The 21,919-nt window shown below is 48.7% G+C and overlaps 1 protein-coding gene across 2 annotated transcripts in view; it reads right to left on the reverse strand.

The window, feature by feature from the left end:
* The window catches only part of FGD5 (FYVE, RhoGEF and PH domain containing 5), a 121,374-nt gene that overhangs the window by 48,570 nt on the left and 50,885 nt on the right, over positions 1–21,919 (reverse strand). For both annotated transcript variants that reach the window (XM_042911423.1, XM_042911415.1), the window contains exons 3-5: positions 20,153–20,285; positions 3,104–3,162; positions 2,961–2,991 (exon numbers count right to left, since the gene is read on the reverse strand). In XM_042911423.1, coding sequence (XP_042767357.1) covers positions 2,961–2,991; positions 3,104–3,162; positions 20,153–20,285 — 223 coding nt within the window. The remainder of the gene's footprint in view (positions 1–2,960; positions 2,992–3,103; positions 3,163–20,152; positions 20,286–21,919) is intronic.

Raw genomic sequence — 21,919 nt, forward strand, 5'->3', positions numbered from 1 at the left:
ATGGATGGATGGTTAGATGAATGGGTTAATGGGTTGATGGGTGGATGGATGGATGAGGAGTTTGACAAGTGATTGGATGGGAGGATGGGTGGATGGTTGGAAGGATAGGTGGACCTCTGAACAGTGGATAAACTGAGGGGGGATATGAATGAGTGCATAAATGTGCCATAAGGGGCATACACAGATTAAAGGACAGATGAGTGGGTGAAAAGCTGGCTACATGAGTGGGTGAGAGTTTGATTATACAGATAGATGGGCAGGGGGATGAATGTATTTATGACTGGGTTCCTGGAGGGATGGAAGGGAGTATTTAAACCAGAAGTCAGCAAGCCTTTTCTGTAAAGGGCCACATAATAAATATTTTAGGCTTTGTGGGGCACATACAGTCCTGGCCATGTATTTTTCTTTACCTTTTTTGCCCCCAAATTGTATATTTGACAAGAGTCTAGTATCAAGAATATATGGAAAACTCTTACATCTTTTTTTTGAAGTACAGTTGATGCATCTTCATTGCCTTTTTTCACAAACATTTATTTTTTTAAGTTTATTTATTTACTTTGAGAGAGAGAGGGAGGGGGAGAGAGAGAGAGAGAGAGAAAGAGGGAGAGAGAGAATCTTAAGCAGGCTCCTGACATAGGGCTCGAACTCACAAATTGGGAGATTGTGACCTGAACTGAAACCAAGAGTCAGACACTTAACCAACTGAGTCACCCAGGCACCCCTTTTGCAAACATTTAAAACCTATAAAATCCATTCTTAGTTAATAGGCTACAAAAAAACAGGATCTTGGTCATTACGACTCAGGTTTGGGTGACGAGAATTTTTAGTTAGCTCTATCTACCATTTGACAAGCTCAGGGTTGAATCCCAAACACAGAAGGCCAGAGGACACCCCCTCCACCCCCTACTGCCCAAAAAGAGCATAACGGAGCCAGAGACTTTTCTAGCTGGGGAGGTTCAGAATGCACGCTCAGCCCTTCCCCTCACCGCACAGCCTTGGGATTTCAATAGCATCGAATCTGTAAGGAGGAATTCTGAGAGAGAACCTGCCAATCTTAGCAATTAGAGATGGATCCAGAGTGGGGAGTGGTGGACAATGTCTCGCAGTTTACGGGCCTCCCTGAGGCTCATGTACCCGGCTAGGACTTGTAGTCACATTGGGGCTTTTCTGCCACTGCCATCCCCACAAGCACTTACATCATCAGTATAGCTCCAGATCACAATTTCCCGCAACTAGCTTTTGAGTTGTGACTTTTATGGGCTCGTTTTTTTTTTTTTTCTTTCTCTCTCCTCAGGATATTATTATGGATTACCAGAGGTTTCAGCATCTTTCCAACTGGCAGGAAGCAGTGCAAACACAGATGGAAGTTTCCCAGTTACAACCCTCTTAACAAAGTCATAAAACAAAAAGCCCAGCATTTCTGTCATGCTGCCAGCTCAGAAGCAAGTGAGAGAGAAGAAAACAGGAGAGTGAGTCTTCCTGCCCTTCCTAAGGAGATCTTTTAGGTATAAGAGGGTGGTACATTATGTACCTGAGGACTTTTGGGTTTTATAATGCATACAAAGCTCTCATCCTGAAGGGCAAAAATGAGGGGCTGGGCGCACAGACCAGAGTAGTGCTCTGTCCTGCTTCCAGGAACCTGGGTGCCCTGCTTACATGGCAACAGGACACTAGGGTGATGCCACTGACAGGGGCCTCAGCTGGCTTCAGCAGGAGGCCTGGCTTGGTGCTGGGTGCTCTGCTACAACCAGAGTGGTCTTTGCCACAAAGAACTCCAAAGGCAGTCAGAAACGCGGGATTAACACACAATAGTGCACTAGAAATACAGGGACCTGGGTGTTTATCCTGGCTCAGTCACTCTCTCTGGGCTTCCATATCACCAGGAACAAAATATCAAGTGGACATTCCCAGTTCTGATGTTCTTGGATAGACATGGTGAACAATACAAAACAGCGTGGAATCAGATGCTGAACTACTAGGGGACTGGATATGGCTTAGAGACCTCAGGGAGCAGGTGCCCCGATGTTCACTCACTTCTCATGTCTCTGCTGTACCTTCTTCCCTCAACCTTCCTTATGACTCAGCCCAAAAGTCACATCCTCAGGGAAGCCTGCCTAGATTCCCCCAGGTTGTCAGTTCTTCCCCCATGCTCCACATGATTACTCATTTACTAATCTGTCTCCTTCACTGGCCAGAGAGCTCCTGGGGAAAGGCCTCAAGGATCTTTCTATTCACCAGCTCTTGTCACACAGCAAGTGTTCAAAAAATATCTGTTGAACTGAAATGAACTGACTGCACAGGGAGACCTTCCAGGCAGTCTTGTGGGTTGTAAAGGGTGGCAGTGCCTGATACCCAGGCAGTCCCCAAGTCTGGGCTCCTTTCTTCTGAAAGTCCAGATGATTTCCTCACCACTGGCTCAAGTGTTATTGCCCCAGGGCTGGGATGACTGAGAAAGCCTCTCTACACCCCAGCTGCCCTGTCATTGCACAAGCAATCACCTTCTCCATATGGACCTAAACATATGCATGCACCCACACACGCACACATAGGCACACACATGCATACATGCACACACATACATGCACACGTGTACACACGCACCCACACATGCATACTCACATGCACACACGGCAATGATCCAGAACTACGTCTGTCCTCCTTCTGCCGTCCTCAATAAGAGGGCTGAGGAAACTGCAAACACCCTTCCAGAACCCTCAGCACATCCCCCATACACCCCCTTCTGGGCAGAGAGGCATACTCATGGAAAGCATGCTGCTATTCACCCCCCGAAGCACATGAATTAGGGGACAGACGTCCACAAAAAGCCTTGGCGAACATTTGTCTGCTGCCAAGCCTCTGTTCATCGAAATCACCTCTGTCTCCTCACTGCTTTTCTGCCTCTTATATCATAGCCTTGTAAAAGGGCAATTAGTTTTGGACAATTAAAATGATTAACTCACCAGATGTAAGTGCTGAAGCATCTCCACGTATCTGCAGAGGGAAAGAGGGTTGAGTTTGCATTAATTCCCATCCTGTTTAAGCCAGGGAGGGGTGATGTTCTGTTAACAAGCTCAAGGCCACAGGCAGCTGCTTGGGGACTCACGCTTTCTCTGAAGACAGCAGTTCCTGTGCGATGACATGGGCTCTGGACTGTCCTTCTACCTGCAAGAGAGAACAGAGTGATCAGGAGGGACAGCACCAATTCAGATGGGGGAAGGGAGACCCCAAGCACTGGGTTTACAGAAGGACCTCCAAGCTGCCAGAGACAAATTCCACATACTTCTCAGCCCATTCCTGCCACTTACTCCCTGTGAGATCTTACTGTACCTCAGTTTCCTCATCTGTAAATGTGGATATTGGTAGCATCTAACTCAGGAGGCTGTTGAGCTAATGCCCAGCACACTGTCCAACACACAGAAAGTGCTCAGCAAGTGGCCACTATCAGGACTGCATGACCTTGGCCTCCACCCATAGGCCCAGTAACCTTGAACAACCTGTGGTTCTCTGTGCATAGGGAGCTCTCTTACTTCTTGCTTTTGCACATGCTGTCCCCTTCCCCTTCTCTGCCTGGCTAATTCCCAGTTATACTTTAAGACTCAGCCATGGTATCTATCACCTCCTCCAAGGAGTCTTTTTTGAACCCCTTCGTGAACCAGCTGGGTTTGGTATCCTTTCTGAACATCCTCCTCTCAGGACACCAATTATGTCTCTCCTAGAGGGAAGGAACCATAATGGTTCACTATCACCCCTGCATGACCGGTACCTCACATACAGCAGGCTAGCTTTTGTTGACTGAAAGACAAATGAGTAAATGAATGGATGAATGAATGTCCATTCCGCTTTGGAAGCACCAACTCTCCCAGCTGACCTCAGGAGATGAGCCATTTAAACCATCTGAGGCCCAACTTCCGCACCTATAAGATTTGGGAATAAGTGAGATTATGTCTATGAACAGGAAGGATGGGCGGGGACTGAGGCAGATGCCTGGGCCTTCTGCCACAAGCAGGCCCCTCCTCTGTGGCCCCAAACCTGCCAGATATCAGACACAGCTGCTGGCTGGGATCCAGAAGAGCAAAGACTCTGTGGCTCAGCCTGACAGAACAGATGGCAGACGCCAGGAATGTTCAGGCAAGGCTGAGGTCAGAGTGGCCCACAGTGGAGCAGAGGGCACTTGGATGGGACACCTGGCTTTTGGTTCCAGGTCTATCACTGCCTCCTGGGGCCTCTAAGTGTGTGAATGTGTGATAAAGTGACCTCTAAATTCCCTTTTGTGCTGAACCTGTGTGTTACTAAACTCAAGGAGCCACTGGTCAAGCCAGTGGTCTACTCTAATGACTAGAAACTCACTACCTATTAAGAGAGCAACTACAGTGTTATGGTTAAGAACACAGACTCTGGAACTAGGCAATCTGAGCTCAAATCTTTCTGCCTTTTGCTAGTCATGTAGCCTCTCTATACCTCAATTTTCCTATCTGCAAAATGGGTACAACAGGATAAGGATGCCTAACACCTGCATACTGTGAAGATTAAATGAGTGAGTGTATATACAGAAAGATATCTGTCTATCTCTATCTATGTATCTATACACACATCTCTCATTTGGAACAGTGACTGGTGTACAGTAAAAACCACAGAAATAATGGCTATCGTCATCTTTGCGGTTTTTGTTGTTGAGGCAGAAACCAGGGACAGAACCAAGTGCTCAGGGATGGAATAAGAAAAAACAATTTACAGGGTCATGTAGGGGAGAGGTCTCAACTGCAGAATGAAGGCTGAACCACTCCTCTGAGAGCGACAGTTGAAACACTGAAAGCAAAGGGACACTGGGATGAACAAGCATCAAGTTCAAATCCTGGTTCCAGCATATTGTGTAATCGTATGACGGCTGGCAAACCATTTCCTCTGAGCCTCAGTTTCTTCATCTGAAATATGGTGGAGAATAATCAACCCGATCTCGTGCACTGGCCTTTTTGATGAGGCATTCCTGACTCAAGGCCGCTGTACTTGCTGCTCCTTCTGCATGCGATGCTCTTCTCCAGATCTTTTCATTCTTACTTTCTGACTTTTTCAGGTCAAAAATCACATCCTCACTGTGGCCAACCATGACCACCTGACCTAAAGATCACCCAAAGTCATTCTCTACCCCAGGGTTCCTCAGCCTTGGCACTACTGACATTTTAGGCCAGGAAGCTTTGGTTGCAAAGGCTGTCCTATGTAGTGTAGGCTCATTAACAGCATCCATGGCTTCTACCCACTGGTCGACAGTAGCAGCTCTCACCCCAAGTTGTGACAACCAAAAATGTCTCTAGACATTGTCAAATGTCCTCTGGGGGGAAAATCTCACCCCTGGGTAAGAGCCACTTGTTATAACTTTTTATCTGGGTGTGTTCTTCTTTACAGCAGCCACATTACCTGATGTTACCCTTGCACACAGGATACGTTCAATCAATATCTGAATAAATACATGAAATGAGATACAGTGCTTAGCACACAGTAGGCATTCGATAAATGAGTTCCCTTCTCCAGCTACTCCATCCCTGACAGTTTCTTGGCTAAGAAGCATAGTGTTTTTAGAGATTTCATTCTCTCCAAGGCCACCTAAACAGGGCAGAACTTGGGCCCACGGTCAGTCTCCCTCCTGCATCTCACTGCTGTCTCTTGGCGGGCTGTCACAGCATCCATGGAGCAGGAGGGGAAACAGCGAGGCCTCCAGAGGCCTCCAGCCTCACCTGGCCTCCCGCCCTTCCCACAGGCGCCGAATTGTGACTCACTGTCTGCCTTTTGCATCTGCAGGGCTAGTGTGGGGTTCTGTGGACAAAAGCAGCTCACCCCTCCCAAGCAGGGGCTCCTGCAGAGTCCCACATGTGAAAAGTCTTTGCAAACAAAACCCTCATAATGGAAAATATACCCTGCCAGGACAAGCCTTAATAGCTAAGAAACCCTGTGGTCAAGCTTCCATCAAGAGAATTACTTTATAGACAAAGGACAGGGGTCAGAAGTCAAGCTCAGGTTCTTCCCCTATAAAATGAAGACAAGATGACCTCTAATCTTCTAGGGGCCTGTGATTCAATTTTCACTTGTTATCCAGCATGATGCTGAGAGCCCATGGTGCTGTGTCAGAAGGCCTTGGTTCAAATCCCGGGCTCCATCCCTTCCTATGCATATATCCCTGGACAACTGATTCCTCTTCCATGAGCCCCAACTGTAAAACAGTGATGATAATAATACACACTTAATAATAGAACTGCTAGCATTTATTGAACACTTAGCATGTGCTAAGTATGGCTCTAAGCTTTTTACATGTATTCTCACTGCATCCTCTCAACAACCTAGGGGGCAAGGTACAATTATTAGCACCTCCATTTTACAGATGAGGAAACTGAGGGACAAGTAAGTTCTAAGATTTGCCCTAAGTCACTGCTAGTAAGTGGCAGAGCCAAGATTAAAGATCAGGTAGTCTGGCTTCAATAACCAAGCACTTAGCAGTGTGTCTGGCACATAGTAAGCACTCTGTAAATGGCACCTCTGCTCATTATAGATGGCAGGTTTTCCAAACTGGGAAACACCTATCCTTTACCTGTCCTCTAAAGGTAGTAGCAGGAGTCTAGCACTCCTGGGGGAGCCCAGGCTAGTCCTCTGGACTCAGTTCTCTCTGATTTCCAACCCTAGGAGCAGTGCCTGCCATGGTACATAGGAAAGAGAACTATGCTGGAAGTCAGGATGCCCGGACCCACATCCCAGGCGGGCTGTGTGACTCAGGACAAGACCCTCTCGGATGCCTCAGTGTCCTCATCTGGAAGATTGGGTCAGCATTCTCACCTGCAAGGATGAGATGATGAGATGATGGATAGGAGTCATCAGGCCCACCCCAACTTTTGGAGTTGTTGTCATTACCATTGTTACATTGTCGAAGCTGTCATTCCCCCAGACTTCTGGTAGGGCTGGGGCACGGGCCATTCTGCACGTCCTTCCCAACCCCTCCTGCCAGACGGGCAGACTCTGGGTGGGACGTACGGGGCCGTCCAGCTTTAGTGCCTCTGCTGATGATGGATGTGTCTTCACCAGCCCGACAAGAAGGGGGCCTGGCAGGCCATGTGCCCGAAGCTCTCCTCAGAATCTGCTACTGGGCGTTGCCCAACCGGGCCATTTAATATAGATGTTTGTTTAACCAGGAAATGAACTCTGAGGTTGACGGCAGTGTCCAGGGACAGACTTCTGGGAACAGGGTTCCTCCCAGGAACGTGGGGGCTGGGGGCGCCAGGGCCCGCACTATCGCGTTTCTCAGGCTGTGGGTGTTAATATCAGGCGGCCACTGGCCCCTCTGCCCAAGGCCGAAGCAGCTTATCTTCCCCGTTCCCCAGGGCCGCCCAGTCCTGCACTTCCTCCCCAGGCCCTAGGCGAACCAGCCGGTCAGTGTTGGCTATTCTGAGACCAGGTTGGGAGGGCTAGTCCTCCGTTAGGGACCCTCCTGTTTGCAGTCCCAGAAAGAGCTGGGAGTCCTAGTCCTCTGTCTCCATGCCTCAGTTTCTCCAGCTATGAAATGGTGGGGGGGGGGGGGGGGAGGAGGGCTTAGCCTCCTTCTAGAAGAGCAGTTCCCCAAGTGTGGCCTGAGAACCTCTGGGGTTCTGTCTCCCTTTTCCAACTACTTATCTGTGAAGCTGGCCCAAACAACAGTTCTGACAGACTGAGCACACAGGCAGCAGGGCCCAACTGTCTTCTAGGAAGCCAGACATTATGAGTATTTGCAAAAATGGAAAACTCATGTCACACTCCTCATTAAGTCTTTCTGAAAAGTTACTCTTCATAAAAAAAGCCATTTATGTTAACATGCAGTGGACTTATTATTGTCATCTAAAACAATTTTTTTTAATGTTTATTTTTGAGAGAGAGAGAGAGAGAGAGAGCAAGAGAGAGCAGGGGAGGGGCAGAGAGAGAAGGAGACACAGAATCCGAAGCAGGGTCCAGGCTCTGAGCTGTCAGCACAGAGCCTGATGTGGGGCTCAGGGCTTGGACTCACAAACTGTGAGATCATGACCTGAGCCAAAGTCAGACGCTTAACCGACTGAGCCACCCAGGCGCCACTTATTACTGTCATTTTTTAAGTGAATTAAAAGATGTTTAAAAATTTTTCTCAGTGTTATCTTTTCATGTGGTAAATACTGACTGATAAAACCCATAGAAACAAAAACTCTTTGGGGTCCTCAATCATTTTTAAGAGGAAAGAGAGGTGGGAGACCAAAAGGTTTTGAGAACTACTGTCCTAGAGGTTGTTACAAAGCTCATATAGGATTGTAGATGGAAAAGCTCCTCATTCTCAGTGAAAAATTACAGAGGAGGGAGGCATCGTTATCACTGTGTAATAGTGATAGTAACAATTATTATTATTGTGAGAAGCAGGCCAGTGAACCTCCAGCTTTATGGCCTGGCCCTCAGGATGGCCCCAAGTAGGCCCAGAGGCCACATAGTCCTTCTCCACAATGTTCTACTTTGCAGAAGAGGAAGAAACCACCCCCAAAACTCCTGGTTTCTAACTACCTTCCCTGCTTGCAGGCCTCCTGGGCTCATACATGCTCTGCCTTTTAAAAAAATTATTTATTTAAAAAAATTTAAAATGTTTATTAATTTTTGAGAGAGTGTGAGCAGGGGAGGGGCAAAAAGTGAGGGGGACAGAAGATCCAAAGCAGGCTCTGCACAGACAATAACGAGCCTGATATGGGGCTCGAACTCACAAACTGTGAGATCATGACCTGAGCTGAAGCTGGAGGCTCAACCGACTGAGCCACCCAGGTGCCCCCATACCTGCTCTGCCTTTAAACAGCTGCCTCCTTCTTTCCAAGTTTGTCTTTGCCAGTCCCTGGCCAAGCCCCATGTCCTGGGTCTTAACGCCTGGCTCAGTCCTCCCCATCTGTGGGACGGCATTCCATTCTCTCTGCACCACAGCCCTCGGCCTCTCAGCTCCTTGACTTTCTTCTCAGATAACTTTTGCCCATATTTACATCCGCTTCACCTAGCCTGGGACTTCTCCACACTCAAAACTGCCCCACCTCTGAAGTGAACTTTCTGGTCCCCATCTTAGACTGGAGTTTCTAGCGTCCCTCCACCCTCAACTGAAATGGCCTCTTAGCTGATTGGGATCTCTAGCCTTTCACCTACTCCCATCCATTCCAGGTCACGGTGGCCACCTTCTGCTGTCACGTGAAGCCTCGAGTGGCTCTCGTGGTTCCCTAGCACTTGCAGGAAAACATGTCATCCAGAATGATGCTGAAAGCACGGGCTCTGGGGTCACAAGACCTGGGTTCACATGCCAGGCTCTGTCCCTTCATACACCTATGCCCTTGGACAAGTGATTTCTCTTCATTGTGTGAAACAGCAATGATAATAATAATACCTACTTATTAACAGACAGCTACCACTACTGAACACTTAGTATGTGCTAAGTATGGCTGTAAACTTTTTATGTGTATTCTCACTGAATCCTCCCAACAACCTATGAGCAAGGTACTATTATTATCACCTCCATTGTACAGAGAAGGAAACTGAGGCACAAATAAGTCCTACTCTTTGCCTGTGACTCAGCCTAGAGACCCTTTTCAGAAACCTCTCCTCTGTTCCTCCATGCCCCCAGGGAACTCAGTTTCACACCTTGTTTTTCCCTACCTCTGGGCCTTTTGGGCTCATGCAGGTCCCTGTGCCAGAACTTCCCTATAACCTCAGCAAATATCTCTAAGTCACACACTAAACCTGAGGTGGGGCCGGGCACCACGGCAGGCATCCCGCTGCTCCATATTTGCCAGCCTCCTTGGCCACACAGCCCGCTGAAAGAAAAACCCACGCAGAAGGGAGCAGAGGCTGCCTTCTATGGCTGTTTCAAGCCCTGGGGAAATACTGTTGAGGGTCCCAGTGAAAGGGCTTGCTGGCATGTTCTGAGGCCACATCTGGAGAAAGGAGAGTGCTCAGAACTCGCAGGTGGCACCAGATTCCTGGAAAGTGCTGTCTCCGGAAGTTCCTCCAGGCACTACTATCTCAGACATTGTCCTTCTCCTTGGAATTCAGGTCGGAGTTTCCAGCACAGCCTTCGACGGCCCCTGGGAAATTCAGACAGGAGCTTGGGGAGACTTGGCTCATTTTTATCCCAGCTGTCACCTGTGCTCCCACAGGAGGCAGAGGAGGGATAAAGGTGGTGAAAGAGAGGCAATACCTGCCAGGAGGAGGGCGGGGAAAAGGTGGGACCAGAGGTCTTCTGGCTCCCCCAGCACTGAGTGGCTGCCTCCAGTTCATGATGACACCTGCCTTATTCTAGTTCTTGAAGTCAGGCTGGTGTGAGTCTGGGTCTGGCCTACATGCTTTAAAAAACTTTTAATTTTGGAAGGACTCTGGTTCTGGATGCAGTCTGTAATACATTCATACAAGCAGCATGTTATCTTGGAAGGTGTTGAATGAGAGATCAGGAAACCTGATTTTTACTCCTAACTTTGCCTCTAATCTGCGGAATAACCTCCAGCAAGTGAGGGCCTCTCTAGGAGCTTTAGTTTTCCCTCCTGTAAGACAAAGCAATCTCTTGCATAACTGAGCTGCTATACCCACTGAGTAAGAACTCTCGATTCCCTCTCCCCCAGCCTCTGGCAAGCATCATTCTACTCTCTGCTTTGACTGTATCAGATTCCTCACGTAAATGGAACCACACAGCATTTGTCCTTCTGTGACTGGCTCACTTCACTTGGCACAATGTCCTCCAGGGTCATCTGTGCTGTATCATGTGACGGGATTTCCTTCCTTTTTAAGGCCAAATAATATTCCATTGTATGAACAGGCCTCACTTTGTTTATCCATTCATTCATCAATGGACATTAAGAGGGTTGATTTCATGTTGAGTGTTCTTACCACAATAAAAAACAAAACAAAACAAAACAAAACAAAGTGGTATCTAAATGTCCCTGTCAGCTCTCTTACCTTCTAGACTCTAAAGAGAGTGGCCGTAACTATGATTGGCAAGTTCTCATTGTCTGAAGAGGCCAGTACATGGCTCATATGAGATTTGGTCCTGTCCTAACCACCTCACTTCAGTTCATGAAAGGACCTGCCATGACCTCAAGAAGCCAGTCAATGGCTGGATTCCATACTGTTTGTGCCTCCTATGCACCCTCCTTCTCCTTTCTACTTAATTATGTCCTACTCTCCTTTGTGAAGCACTAAGGCCTCACCTCTTCTTGGAAACCTCCTTGATTGCCCTGACTCTTAAGACCTGGGACACTTATGCTGTTTAGAGTTTAGTGCACACAGCTGAGAACACTGGGGCTGCCCCACAACTGTGCTATCTCACAGCCAGCCATTGTTTTTATATCACGAGATATAACATTCACAAAAGAGCATAAAACATAAATGTAAGGTTTTTTATGTCAATAGCTTTCTCATTCCCCAACTTGGCTGTGTGTGCCCCATGGTCAGACACCCCGCTGTCTTCTTTCCTGGCACCTCGAGGGCTGAGGGCCCTGTGGGGGCTCCATACAGAATGGGTGGCTGATGCACACAGGCCAGAGCTCAAACTTCAGTGAGGAGACATACTGCTGGGGATCTGGTAAACATGCAGATTCAGATGCGTGAGTCCGGCGGGTGTGGGGGGTGGTGCCTGGGTGCTGCAGGTCTGTATGTCCACCTCTGGGCAGCAGGGCTGCAGACTAGGTATATGGAGTAGCTGCCATGAAGCCAGGAAGGAGAAAGTGAGGGTGAGTGTGATGGTGGCCCCAATCCCACGCTGGGGTCAGGGGTGTATCTAGGACATGGCAGAGAGGAAAATCAGCCACAGAACAAGCTCTCTTAGGGCCGGGGCACCCTAATGCCTCATACCCAGCCTGCTGGCTCCTCACAGCCCTCAAGGCCTCCAGGACTCTGTGAACAAGGGGTGTGGGACACAGGGCTGCCCTGGCCACCTCCAGACCTCTGAGTCCCTATTCTGAGAGTCTGTCCTTCATCCTCCTTTGCTCACACTGCCTCCAGATGTCTCTTGTGTTACTCTGCTAAACAGCTGCACCCTCTGCATGGTTACCAGGGAGCTGGTGAGAAGCCGGGTTGGCTCCCAGCTTTGCCCCTCACTGTGCGAAGTAAATTATACAGGACCAAACAAGTGTTTTCATTTTTTTAAAGTTCTTAAAAGCTTATTTATTTTGAGACAGAGAGTGAGAGCGCACATTTTGAGAGTGACAGTGATAAGCGGGAGGAAGGGCAGAGGAGGAGAGAGAATTCTAAGCATGCTCCACACTCTCAGAGCCCAGTGAGGGGCTCGAACTCACAGACCATGAGATCATGACCTCAGCCAAAACCAACCAAGAGCTGGACATCAACCAACTGAGTCACCCAGGCGCCCCAAGTGTCTTCATTTTACTGTCATGCATCTAAGTTTGTTTTCCTTACTTGACTGCAGAAACTGAGTCAAATCTATTATTTATTTATTTATTAGTTTTTATTAGTTTTATTAGTATTTAATTAGTTTTTATTAGTTTCATTTGAGAATATTTACTAATAGTACTGAGTACTATTTTACATCCCAGGCATTCACAAATGTGAATAGGAGAAGTGTGGTCCTGCACTTCTGGAGCTATTATTACAGGGAAAGGCATATGGCATGCATGTAAACAGAAAAAGAAAGACATAATCACAGCTTGAAATAAGTATGAGGAAGGAAGTAGATAGCAATGCTGCAATGGAACGCTTAAGGATGAGCAGAGGAGGCCTCTTTGAGGAGGTGACATTTAATCTGAAACCCTGAGCCAACTGTGCAAAGGGCAGGAAGAGTGCTTCAGGAGGAGGAAACTGCAAGCACAAAGGCCCTGAGGTGGGTGAAGAACGGACAGAACCTGTTTTGGAATCCTTTATGATGCCCGTCCAAAGACCTTGGAGTTTGTTGAATTTCATCTGATCTGTGATTAACACATGGCAATAGAAGATGAAACGCCAGAGATTTCCAAATTTTCAAATCTGGTGCCAACAACCAGAATGGCAAACACAAGAGGAGAAGCTGGCTGAGGGGATGGGAAGATGCTGGGTTCAGTTTGGGATGCGCTGAGTTCGAGGTATGGTAGACCCTCCTTATCTTTGGGGGATATGTCTCAAGATTCCTAGTGGATGCCTGACACCACAGATAGTGCTGAACCCCACACAGGCACATCTTGGAGACACTGTGGGTTTTTCCAGATCATTATAATAAAGCACATACCGCAGTAAAGCGAGTCAAATAAATTATTTGCTTTCCCAATGCATAAAAGTTACGTTTCCATTACACTGTATTCTATTAAGTGTGCAACAGCATTACACCTAGAAAACAATGTGCATACCTTAATTAAAAATACTTTATTGTTGGGGCACCTGGGTGGCTCAGTCAGTTGAGCCTCCGACTTTGGCTCAGGTCATGATCTCACAGTTGGAGAGGTAGAGCCCCACATCTGGCTCTGTGCTGACAACACGGAGCCTGGAGCCTGCTTCCGATTCTGTCACTCCCTCTCTCTCTCTGCCCCTCCCCCACTCATGCTCTCTCTTTGTCTCTCAAAAAATAAATAAATGTTTAAAAAAATACTTTATTGCTACAAAATGCTGAGCCATAACCACTGATCATGGATCACCAGAATATAATAATGATGAAAAGTTTGACATCGAAACACTGTGAGAATGACCAAAATGTGACACAGAGACACTGAAGGGAGTAAATGCTGTTGGAAACATGGTGTCAACAGACCTGATCCAGGCAGCGTTGCCACAAACCTTCCATTTGTAAAGAATGTAGTATCTGCGAAGTGCAACCAAGTGCACAATAAAACAAGGTATGCCTGTATATACTGTTTTCTCCTAGACATACATACCTATGATAAAGTTTAATTTATAAATTGGGCACAGTAAGGGATCAACAATAACTAGTAATAAAATAGGACGATTACAACAATACATTGCAAGAAAAATTCTGTGAGGGGCTCCTGGGTGGCTCAGTCGGTTGGGCGTCCGACTTCGGCTCAGGTCATGATCTCACCGCTTGTGAGTTCGAGCCCCAGGTCGGGCTCTGTGCTGACAGCTCAGAGCCTGGAGCCTGCTTCTGCTTCTATGTCTCCCTTCCTCTCTCTGCTCCTCTCCTGCTCACACTCTCTTTCTCTCAAAAATAAACAAATGTTAAAAAAATTTAAAAAAAAAGAAAGAAAAGTTATGTGAATGTGGTCTTCTCTCAAAATACCTTAGAGTACTCTACTCAGCCTGGTTCCTGTGATGATGCGAGATGATAAAACGCACATGTGGTGACATGAAGTGACATAAATGATGTCGACACTGCGACGTGTTAGGCTACTGCTGGCCTTCTGCATATGTGTCAGGAGGAAGACCCCTTGCTTCCGGATCACAGTTGATCACGGGTAACTGGAACTATAGGAAGCAAAACCCAAATAAGGGAGGACGACAGTATCTGTGGGGCTTTCGGAGGCTGGAGTGTGGGCCATGGAGAGAGGTCAGACCAGGAGCTCAGCTCTGGGAACGCCAGCTGAGGAGGGCTGGCCGCTGGCCTGGAATGGGCTGCCTGGGCAGAACACAGATGAGAGACAAGGGTGGAGGAGCTCGGGCCTTGGGAAAGAAAGGTCTCATGTGGAGGCAGAGACAGAGTTGGACAGTGGAAACCAAGGGAAGAGGGAGCTCCCAAGGTGAGAGACCACCAGAGCTGAGGCTCAGGGTCTGGTGGACCGCGTGGAGGCCTGGCTCATGGAGGCGGGGAGGGCAGTGCAGGGCGGATGACAGCAGTAAGGGAGGTAGGGGAGTGGGGAAGACTGAATACGTCTGTGGGCTGAGGGATATCCTTAAGAATGTCTGCAGCCCATCTCCCTCTCCTATGCTCCTGTCTACTGACCTAGTCTTCTAGCCCTTGAGGCTCAGTCTCGCTTTTCTGCCTCTGCACTGCTGTCTTCCACTCAGAACACTCTGTCCCTGGACCCTCCCATTTCTTGCTGGCTCACTCTATTCAGCTCCCTGGTTTCTTCCTCATCCTAAAGACCTCAAAGAAACCAGAACTCTCCTGCACTGCTGGTGGGAATGTAAAATGGGACAGCCATGGTGGAAAATGGGATGGCAATTCCTCAAAAAATTAGAGACATGATTCTCGTATGATCTAACAACTCTCCTTCTGGGGACACGCGGAAAAGAACTGGAAGCAACATCTCAAAGAGACATCTGTACATCATGTTCATAGCAGTATTATTCACAATAGTCAAAAAGTGGAAGCAGCCCAAACACCCACTGATGGATGAACTGACAAGCTGTGATATGTACATACAAGTGGAATATTATTCGGCCTTAAAAAAGGAAGGAGACTGGAACACAGGCTACAACATGGATGTGCCTGGAGGACACGGTGCTCAGTGAAATTAGTCACAAAAGGACAAATACCGTATGATCCCACTTACATGAGGTCCCCGGAATAGTCAAAATCAGAGAAGCAGAGAGCAGCATGGTAGGTGCCAGGGGTTGGGGAAGGGGCTGGGGAGTTAGCATTTAATGGGGACAAAGTTCCAGTTTGGGGAGATGAGGAGTTCTGTGGATTGATGGTGGGGATGGTTGTACAATAGTGTGAACGTACTTAATGCCACCAGACTGTACATGTAAAATGGTTAAGATGGTGAATTTTGTGTTATGTGTATTTTAACACAATTTTTTTAATTGGAAAAAAGCTTTCTCTAGCCTCACTGCCTCAATTTCCCCCCTCACCCCGCCCTTGGCACCCAGCTCCCACCTGCCAGGTTTGTTGTGTTTCTTTGATGGCACAGCGCTTTCACTGCCTAAACCCACCGCAGGGGCCTTCTGATTGTTCATCTCCTTCTCTAGGGGAGCTTCTACTCTAGAAGCCAGGCAGGGAGGCACCCGGTCTGTCTTGCGGCTGCTGTATCTTCAGCCGTTGGAAGGATGCCTGGCACATAGCAGGTGCTCAGTAAGTACTTAGTAAATACATTTCTGCTGAAGAGGAGGGACGGGGAGAAATGGAGTGAGGATACAGAGACAAGAGATGCAGACGGGAGGTAGTTCATGCTTGCGATGAGATGAGGATGTTTTCTGGGAAGGAGAGCAGGCTGCAGCCTGAGGAAGCTGCTGCAGGATTAGGAGGGCTTCCTGGGGACTAGAAGGAGTGAGAACAGGCCATGGAGCCAAGGTACGGGGCTGCACAATGGGTTGACAAGACTCTGGCACAGAGAAAGCACATGGCAGAATTTAACCCAGGTAGGGACTGGCCCAGTGGAAATAACCAGAGTTCGAGGAGATGATCAGATAGAGGTGACAGGTGTGAGGCCTGGGGGCATGAGGCCAGCAAGGAGGCCCAGGCCAGGCCACATGGACCGTGGGCACAGCCAGGGAGGGTGTCACAGCAGGGCAGGCCTGTTCCAGAGGACAGGGCAAACTTCTGCCTGGGCTCGGGGGTGGACCTGTCAGGGAAACACAGGGACGACAGGACTCAGGCGAGGGAGGAGGAGGTAGAGGGAGGAGGTGGCTCAGAGCGGCCACCAACTCCTGGGCTCACCTCGGGGGAGCTGGTAATTAGCTTGAAAAGTCTCGGTTAGTCTGAAAATCAGGCTTGCTGTCAGGGAGGAGTGATATGCCAGGTCGCCTTTGTCTCCTTTCACATTAGATCTATTTTTATGTCCTTCTTGCTTTCCCTTTTCTGCCCCCTCTTCCCTTCGACCCACACCCCTTGAATGTCCGTGAGTGGGAGAGAGGGCAAAGTCAGACAGGTGGGTGGACAGCTGGGCTCGGCCTCCTGTCCTGCTCCAGAAGGCTCTCCACTCCTGATGTGGCCACCTCAAAGCATCTGGAAGAGTGGAGCTCACCCCCTTTTGTTTATTTTTACATAACCCATATCAAACTCTAGGAAGGGTGGGGCTCACCCCAAACATACCTCCTGTGGCCCCAGGGAAGCAATTCCCGGCGGGGGGGGGGGGGGGGTGGTTCACTCACACCTTCCCTAGGTCTGCTCCTCTGAGGTGGCTGGAGATGGCAAATCTGGCTCTTTTCCCCCCTTGATGTGATGGAGGCCTTTGCCTTTTGGGGAAGTAGAACTTTCAGTGGAAGACAAAAAGATTACAGCAAATGCTGCCTCTCTCCACCCCCCCTCCCCCCACCAAAACCAGGAAAGATTGCACCCTCTAGAAATGTCCCTTCACATCCACTGAGGGCTGCCGGGAGGGTGAGCACTGCAACAGCCTCCTAGGGGTCACTATGGCTGCAGGTACAAAGATTGAAAATGCCCCTCTCTCACCCACCAATCTCTTTCTGGGATCTATGCTAGAGAAAAGCACGTACACAAGGAGGTGTGTGAACAAGTGCACTGCAAAGCTGTTAGTAGAGCATAAAAATTAGAAACACTATAAACGTCCCTCAGCAGCGGGATGGCCAAATAAAGGATAGCATATCCATAAATGGGAATACCATGCAGCAGTAAAATAAATAAATAAATAAATAAATATGCTGTAGCAATGTGTGAAAATCTTATAAGATAGGTGTGTGTGAATGCAACCAAGTTAGGCCAGGTTTCTTACAGTTTGACATGACTCAACCTATCAGAACAACTCCACAAACAATACCATCCACTTTCCACTCATAACAAACAACGTATATAAGGGAATACAAGGGAGAGGTTCTGGAAAGACACACACCAAAGTGTGCACCACAGCTGGAGGAGGAGATGCAGGTAGTCCCAGAGGAACATTTAACAGAGAATTGGGGGACTGTGGGGGGAACCATCACTAGGTGGGGGGCCCCCTGAGGTACAGAAAGTTGCACAGGGGGTGCCCTACTGCTTTGTCAGCCCTTCAACTCTTCCTGGCCTGGTACCCAGACCCAAATCCCAGTGTCAGAGTGGGGACCAAATCCCAAAGAGCAACCATTTTTCTGCTTCCAGGTTCCACAACCCCTGGGATGCTCAGAAAAGCGCAGAAAAGCCATAATCATCTCTAAATAGCACTACTGGGGCACCTGGCTGGCTTAGTCATTAGGCATCTGACTTTGGCTCAGGTCATGATCTCACTGTTCATGAGTTCCAGTCAAGTCCTGCTTCAGGTGAGCCCTGCTTCTCTCTTTCTCTTTCTCTCTGCACCCCCTTGCTCCCCACCCCTCCTGGGATTCTCTCTCTCTGCCCCTCACTCACTCTCTCGCATAGATATCTAGATATTTCGATAGATAGATAGGTAGATAGATAGGTAGAGAGCTCTAGATAGACAGATAGATAGGTATCTAGATATTTAGATAGATAGATAGATAGATAGAGAGCTCTAGATAGATAGATATCTAGATATTTAGATAGATAGATAGATAGATAGCTCCACTAACTTAAAGCTCCCTCCCTTGCCCTCAAGGAGCCAACAGTTCCTTCTGGGGAGAAGGGAAGAAGTGGAGAGGTAAGAGAAGGCTTCCAGGGCTGTAGGGGAAACAAACAAACAAACAAACACTGGGCTTGTAACTTTAAAAAAAATTTTTTTTTTCAACGTTTATTTTATTTTTGGGACAGAGAGAGACAGAGCATGAACGGGGGAGGGACAGAGAGAGAGGGAGACACAGAATCGGAAACAGGCTCCAGGCTCCGAGCCATCAGCCCAGAGCCCGACGCGGGGCTCGAACTCACGGACCGTGAGATCGTGACCTGGCTGAAGTCGGATGCTTTAACCGACTGCGCCACCCAGGTGCCCCAAGGGCTTGTAACTTTTAAATCCAACCCCTTCAATAGCTGGCAGAGTAGCCTTGGGCAAGTTACTTAATCTTTGTGTCCTCTGTTACACAGGGGGGGTGATGGCACTGACGGTGAATTTGTAGAAAGGAGCGAAAGAAGCCTGGAGTGCAGCAGACAGTGCACTCTACCCAGAGAGGGGGAGGAAGGGTCAGAAGCCAAAGCAGGAAGGACTGGGGAAGAGCCAGGTGGGAAAACCCCCTTCAACACTCCCACAGCCCTGGGAAGGTAACTTGATGAAAAGCCTGAGCAGAGAGATAAATGAGGTGTTAGAAGAAATCAACGAGATGAAAACAAAATGAAGTCATGACCATTTATACACAAGGCTTGGGCACTTCCACGGGAGCAGTCTTTAGTCAACGTGATACACCTACCCTGGCTGTGGGAGGAGAGGTTGACAAAGACAGGGACACAGGCACAGGGCAAGGTGTCTGAAGGAGGCTTGTGAGGCAGGAGGTGGTGCTCCTCAGCCTCCCCGGCTACACCTCTGCAGACAAGCGGGGCCTGGGGGATGCAGTGGGGGAAATGTCAAGCTGGCCTCAACCTTCCTCGCCTGTCTCCCTGCAGCTGGGTGGGTGTCTCTCTTGGTCTGAATTCCCAGCCCCCAGCACCGTGTGGTACTTCCTGCATGGCATGGAGTAACAGCTGTGTGACCCCGGACAAGTTCTTCACGTCTCTGTTTCTGCAAATAAAAAACACGGGAAGCAAACCCTAGCTCCCAGAAGCACTGTGTGGAAGGACTGACATCATGCCAGCGAATGGAAGTGAAGCACAGGACCCGAGCACCCTGTGGCGAGCACATATAATTACCACCAGCCACCAATGCCCAATGCCCACTAAGAGGTCTGGACCTCCACTCTGACTTGGTTCTTGTCCCAGGCAGGGCCTCAACTCACCGTCTGTGTCCAGACAAGCAAGAGCCCTTCTCTCAGCCCCATCCCCTCAAAGCACCACTGCAGAGTACGGGAAACCAGCTTTCAGTCCAAAACTGTCTTCAGTTAAGGAAACTCACACACTTCCCTTAACTCATCCTCAAGATTCTCACTTCACAGCGAGGAAACTGAGGCCCAGAGGCCTGAGGTCATTAGAATCCAGGTCTGTCTTGATTCCAATCATGCAGCTCTATTTCACTTCATTCACAAGGGCTCTTGGAACCCCAAACTTCCTCAGACCCAAGAAGCCCATAGGAGCTGTCACCCTGGCATCACCAATGCAGAACCCCATGTCTGCCACGTGTCTTAAAGCTGCAGCCCCAGCTGCACAGTGACTCTTCCTCTGTATCCAACTTGGGGCCAGCGACTTGCAAACAGCTCCCTTCTCACCAAGAGGGGGTGCAGTGTATGCTTCACCGTACTTTCTCGGCCTTCACATCTCTGATCCCCCACAACCCATCTGCCCCTCGTCCGGGGCAGGGCGCCCTACCTTGTGGGTGAGGCTGGGGTCTCTTGGAGCACTGTCCTCCTCCTCTGAGCTTCCCTGCTCTTCATCCGATGAGAGGTCCTCTTTGGGGGCCGCTGCCGAGATGGGACAGACCTTATAGGGCTCTGTGTAGGCGCTGGGGTCAGAGCACAGGAGAGAGAAGGTTAGAGTTCCCTGTCCAGCACAGGCAAAGTGAACACACCCGGGGCCCTATTAATGCCACAAGCCATTAACAAGTGCTCTGGGTGCAAAGCTCCATGCCTGCCCTCCATGGGGACCCAGAACTGAGTAAGACACAGGCACAAACCTCTCTACCTGCTCCCACTCCAGCCATCCTGGCCTCCTTGGAGTTCCCTGAATATGCCACACTCTTTTGCTACCTAAGTGCCTTTACACATGATGTCTAAGATAGACTTGTCTCTCTGTTAGATACAAGGCAGGCTGTGATGCTGAAGGAGGGTACAAATAATTACTATGATGTCAAGAGATGTTATTCTGATTGGACCGGCAGTCTGGACAGGCCTGGTCAGGCAGCAGGGGCCATTCCCAAGGTGGTCATGTCCTCTGGGCCTGAATAAGTGATGCAGTACAGTTTGGGATGTGTATTGTGGACTCTGGTCCCTGTGTTGCCATCAGCTAGATCACGGACAGCACACAAGTCAGTTTCCACCTAGGGGGATAATGATTCCTATTTCATTTTCTTGGCTGATGCTATGAGGATGAATGCTTAGAAAACTTACACCGGTGAGATTAACAATCTCATATATACGTAACTATGACTATTACATAGGCATTGCCATTGATTAAATACATTTATTCAATAAATGTTTTTGATTGCCTGCTTTATGCCAGGCACAGAGCTAGGCAGTGAGTAAAACAGGGGTAAATAAAGCAGATATGGTCTCAGTCTCAAAAAAGGAACAATGAATATACGATCATAAATTATAAGTGAAGGGAGAAGAAGGAGGTGCTTTCATAGGGAGTAACAAGGGGGAACTGTTTAGATATGACAAGGAGGGCTGCTCTGAGTCTGTAAGAAAAAAAGGAGCTCTGTGAGAGCACAGGGAAGTTTCCAGGAGAAGCAGCATGTGTAAAGGCACTGAGGCAGCAAAGAGCTTGGCCTGTCACAAACCAACCTGGAGTAGAAGAACCCTCCTTTCTCTGACTTTGAAACTATCTCCACAGAGGAGGCTTTAACCCCATTACAACCACCTCCCTGCTCTGCTCCCTGCTCTGGGCCTCCCTCTCCACCCAGCACAGTGATTGCTGTACAACATTGGGCCATGTCCATCTCCTACTTGAAAACTTTCAATGGCTCTTTACTGCCACTGGCAATGAGGTCCCAGAAAACGTCTCAAGAATTTTCTCCTCATACTCAAAATCCAGGTATTTGGTCTTGTTAAATTCTTATCAAATCTTTATTTCTGCTCTCTGGGAATGCCACAATGAGGTGCTAGAATGATCAATGGATGGATGGATGGATGAATTGGGAGAGAGGAGGAAGCATCCACTTGCTGGAGTGGCTGGGCCAAGGCTAGCCCATGCTTCATGTTGTCAGGGACACTGTTCCTACCTCTTGTCCAGGCAGGGAGAAGCATGGCCAGGGTAGGGGACACCAGGACAAGAGAAACTGAGCCTTAGGCTATGGTACAACTAGGGGCCATCTTTGGAGCTCTTTCTCCGCTACTGCAGGAACCAGAACCAGGGATACCTGGAGCCCAAGCAACAAGGGGCTCTGTCAACAGCAAGATAGGCATCCCTTGGTCCACA

This window comes from Panthera leo, chromosome A2, assembly GCF_018350215.1.
Source record: "Panthera leo isolate Ple1 chromosome A2, P.leo_Ple1_pat1.1, whole genome shotgun sequence".
Lineage (NCBI taxonomy): Eukaryota > Metazoa > Chordata > Mammalia > Carnivora > Felidae > Panthera > Panthera leo.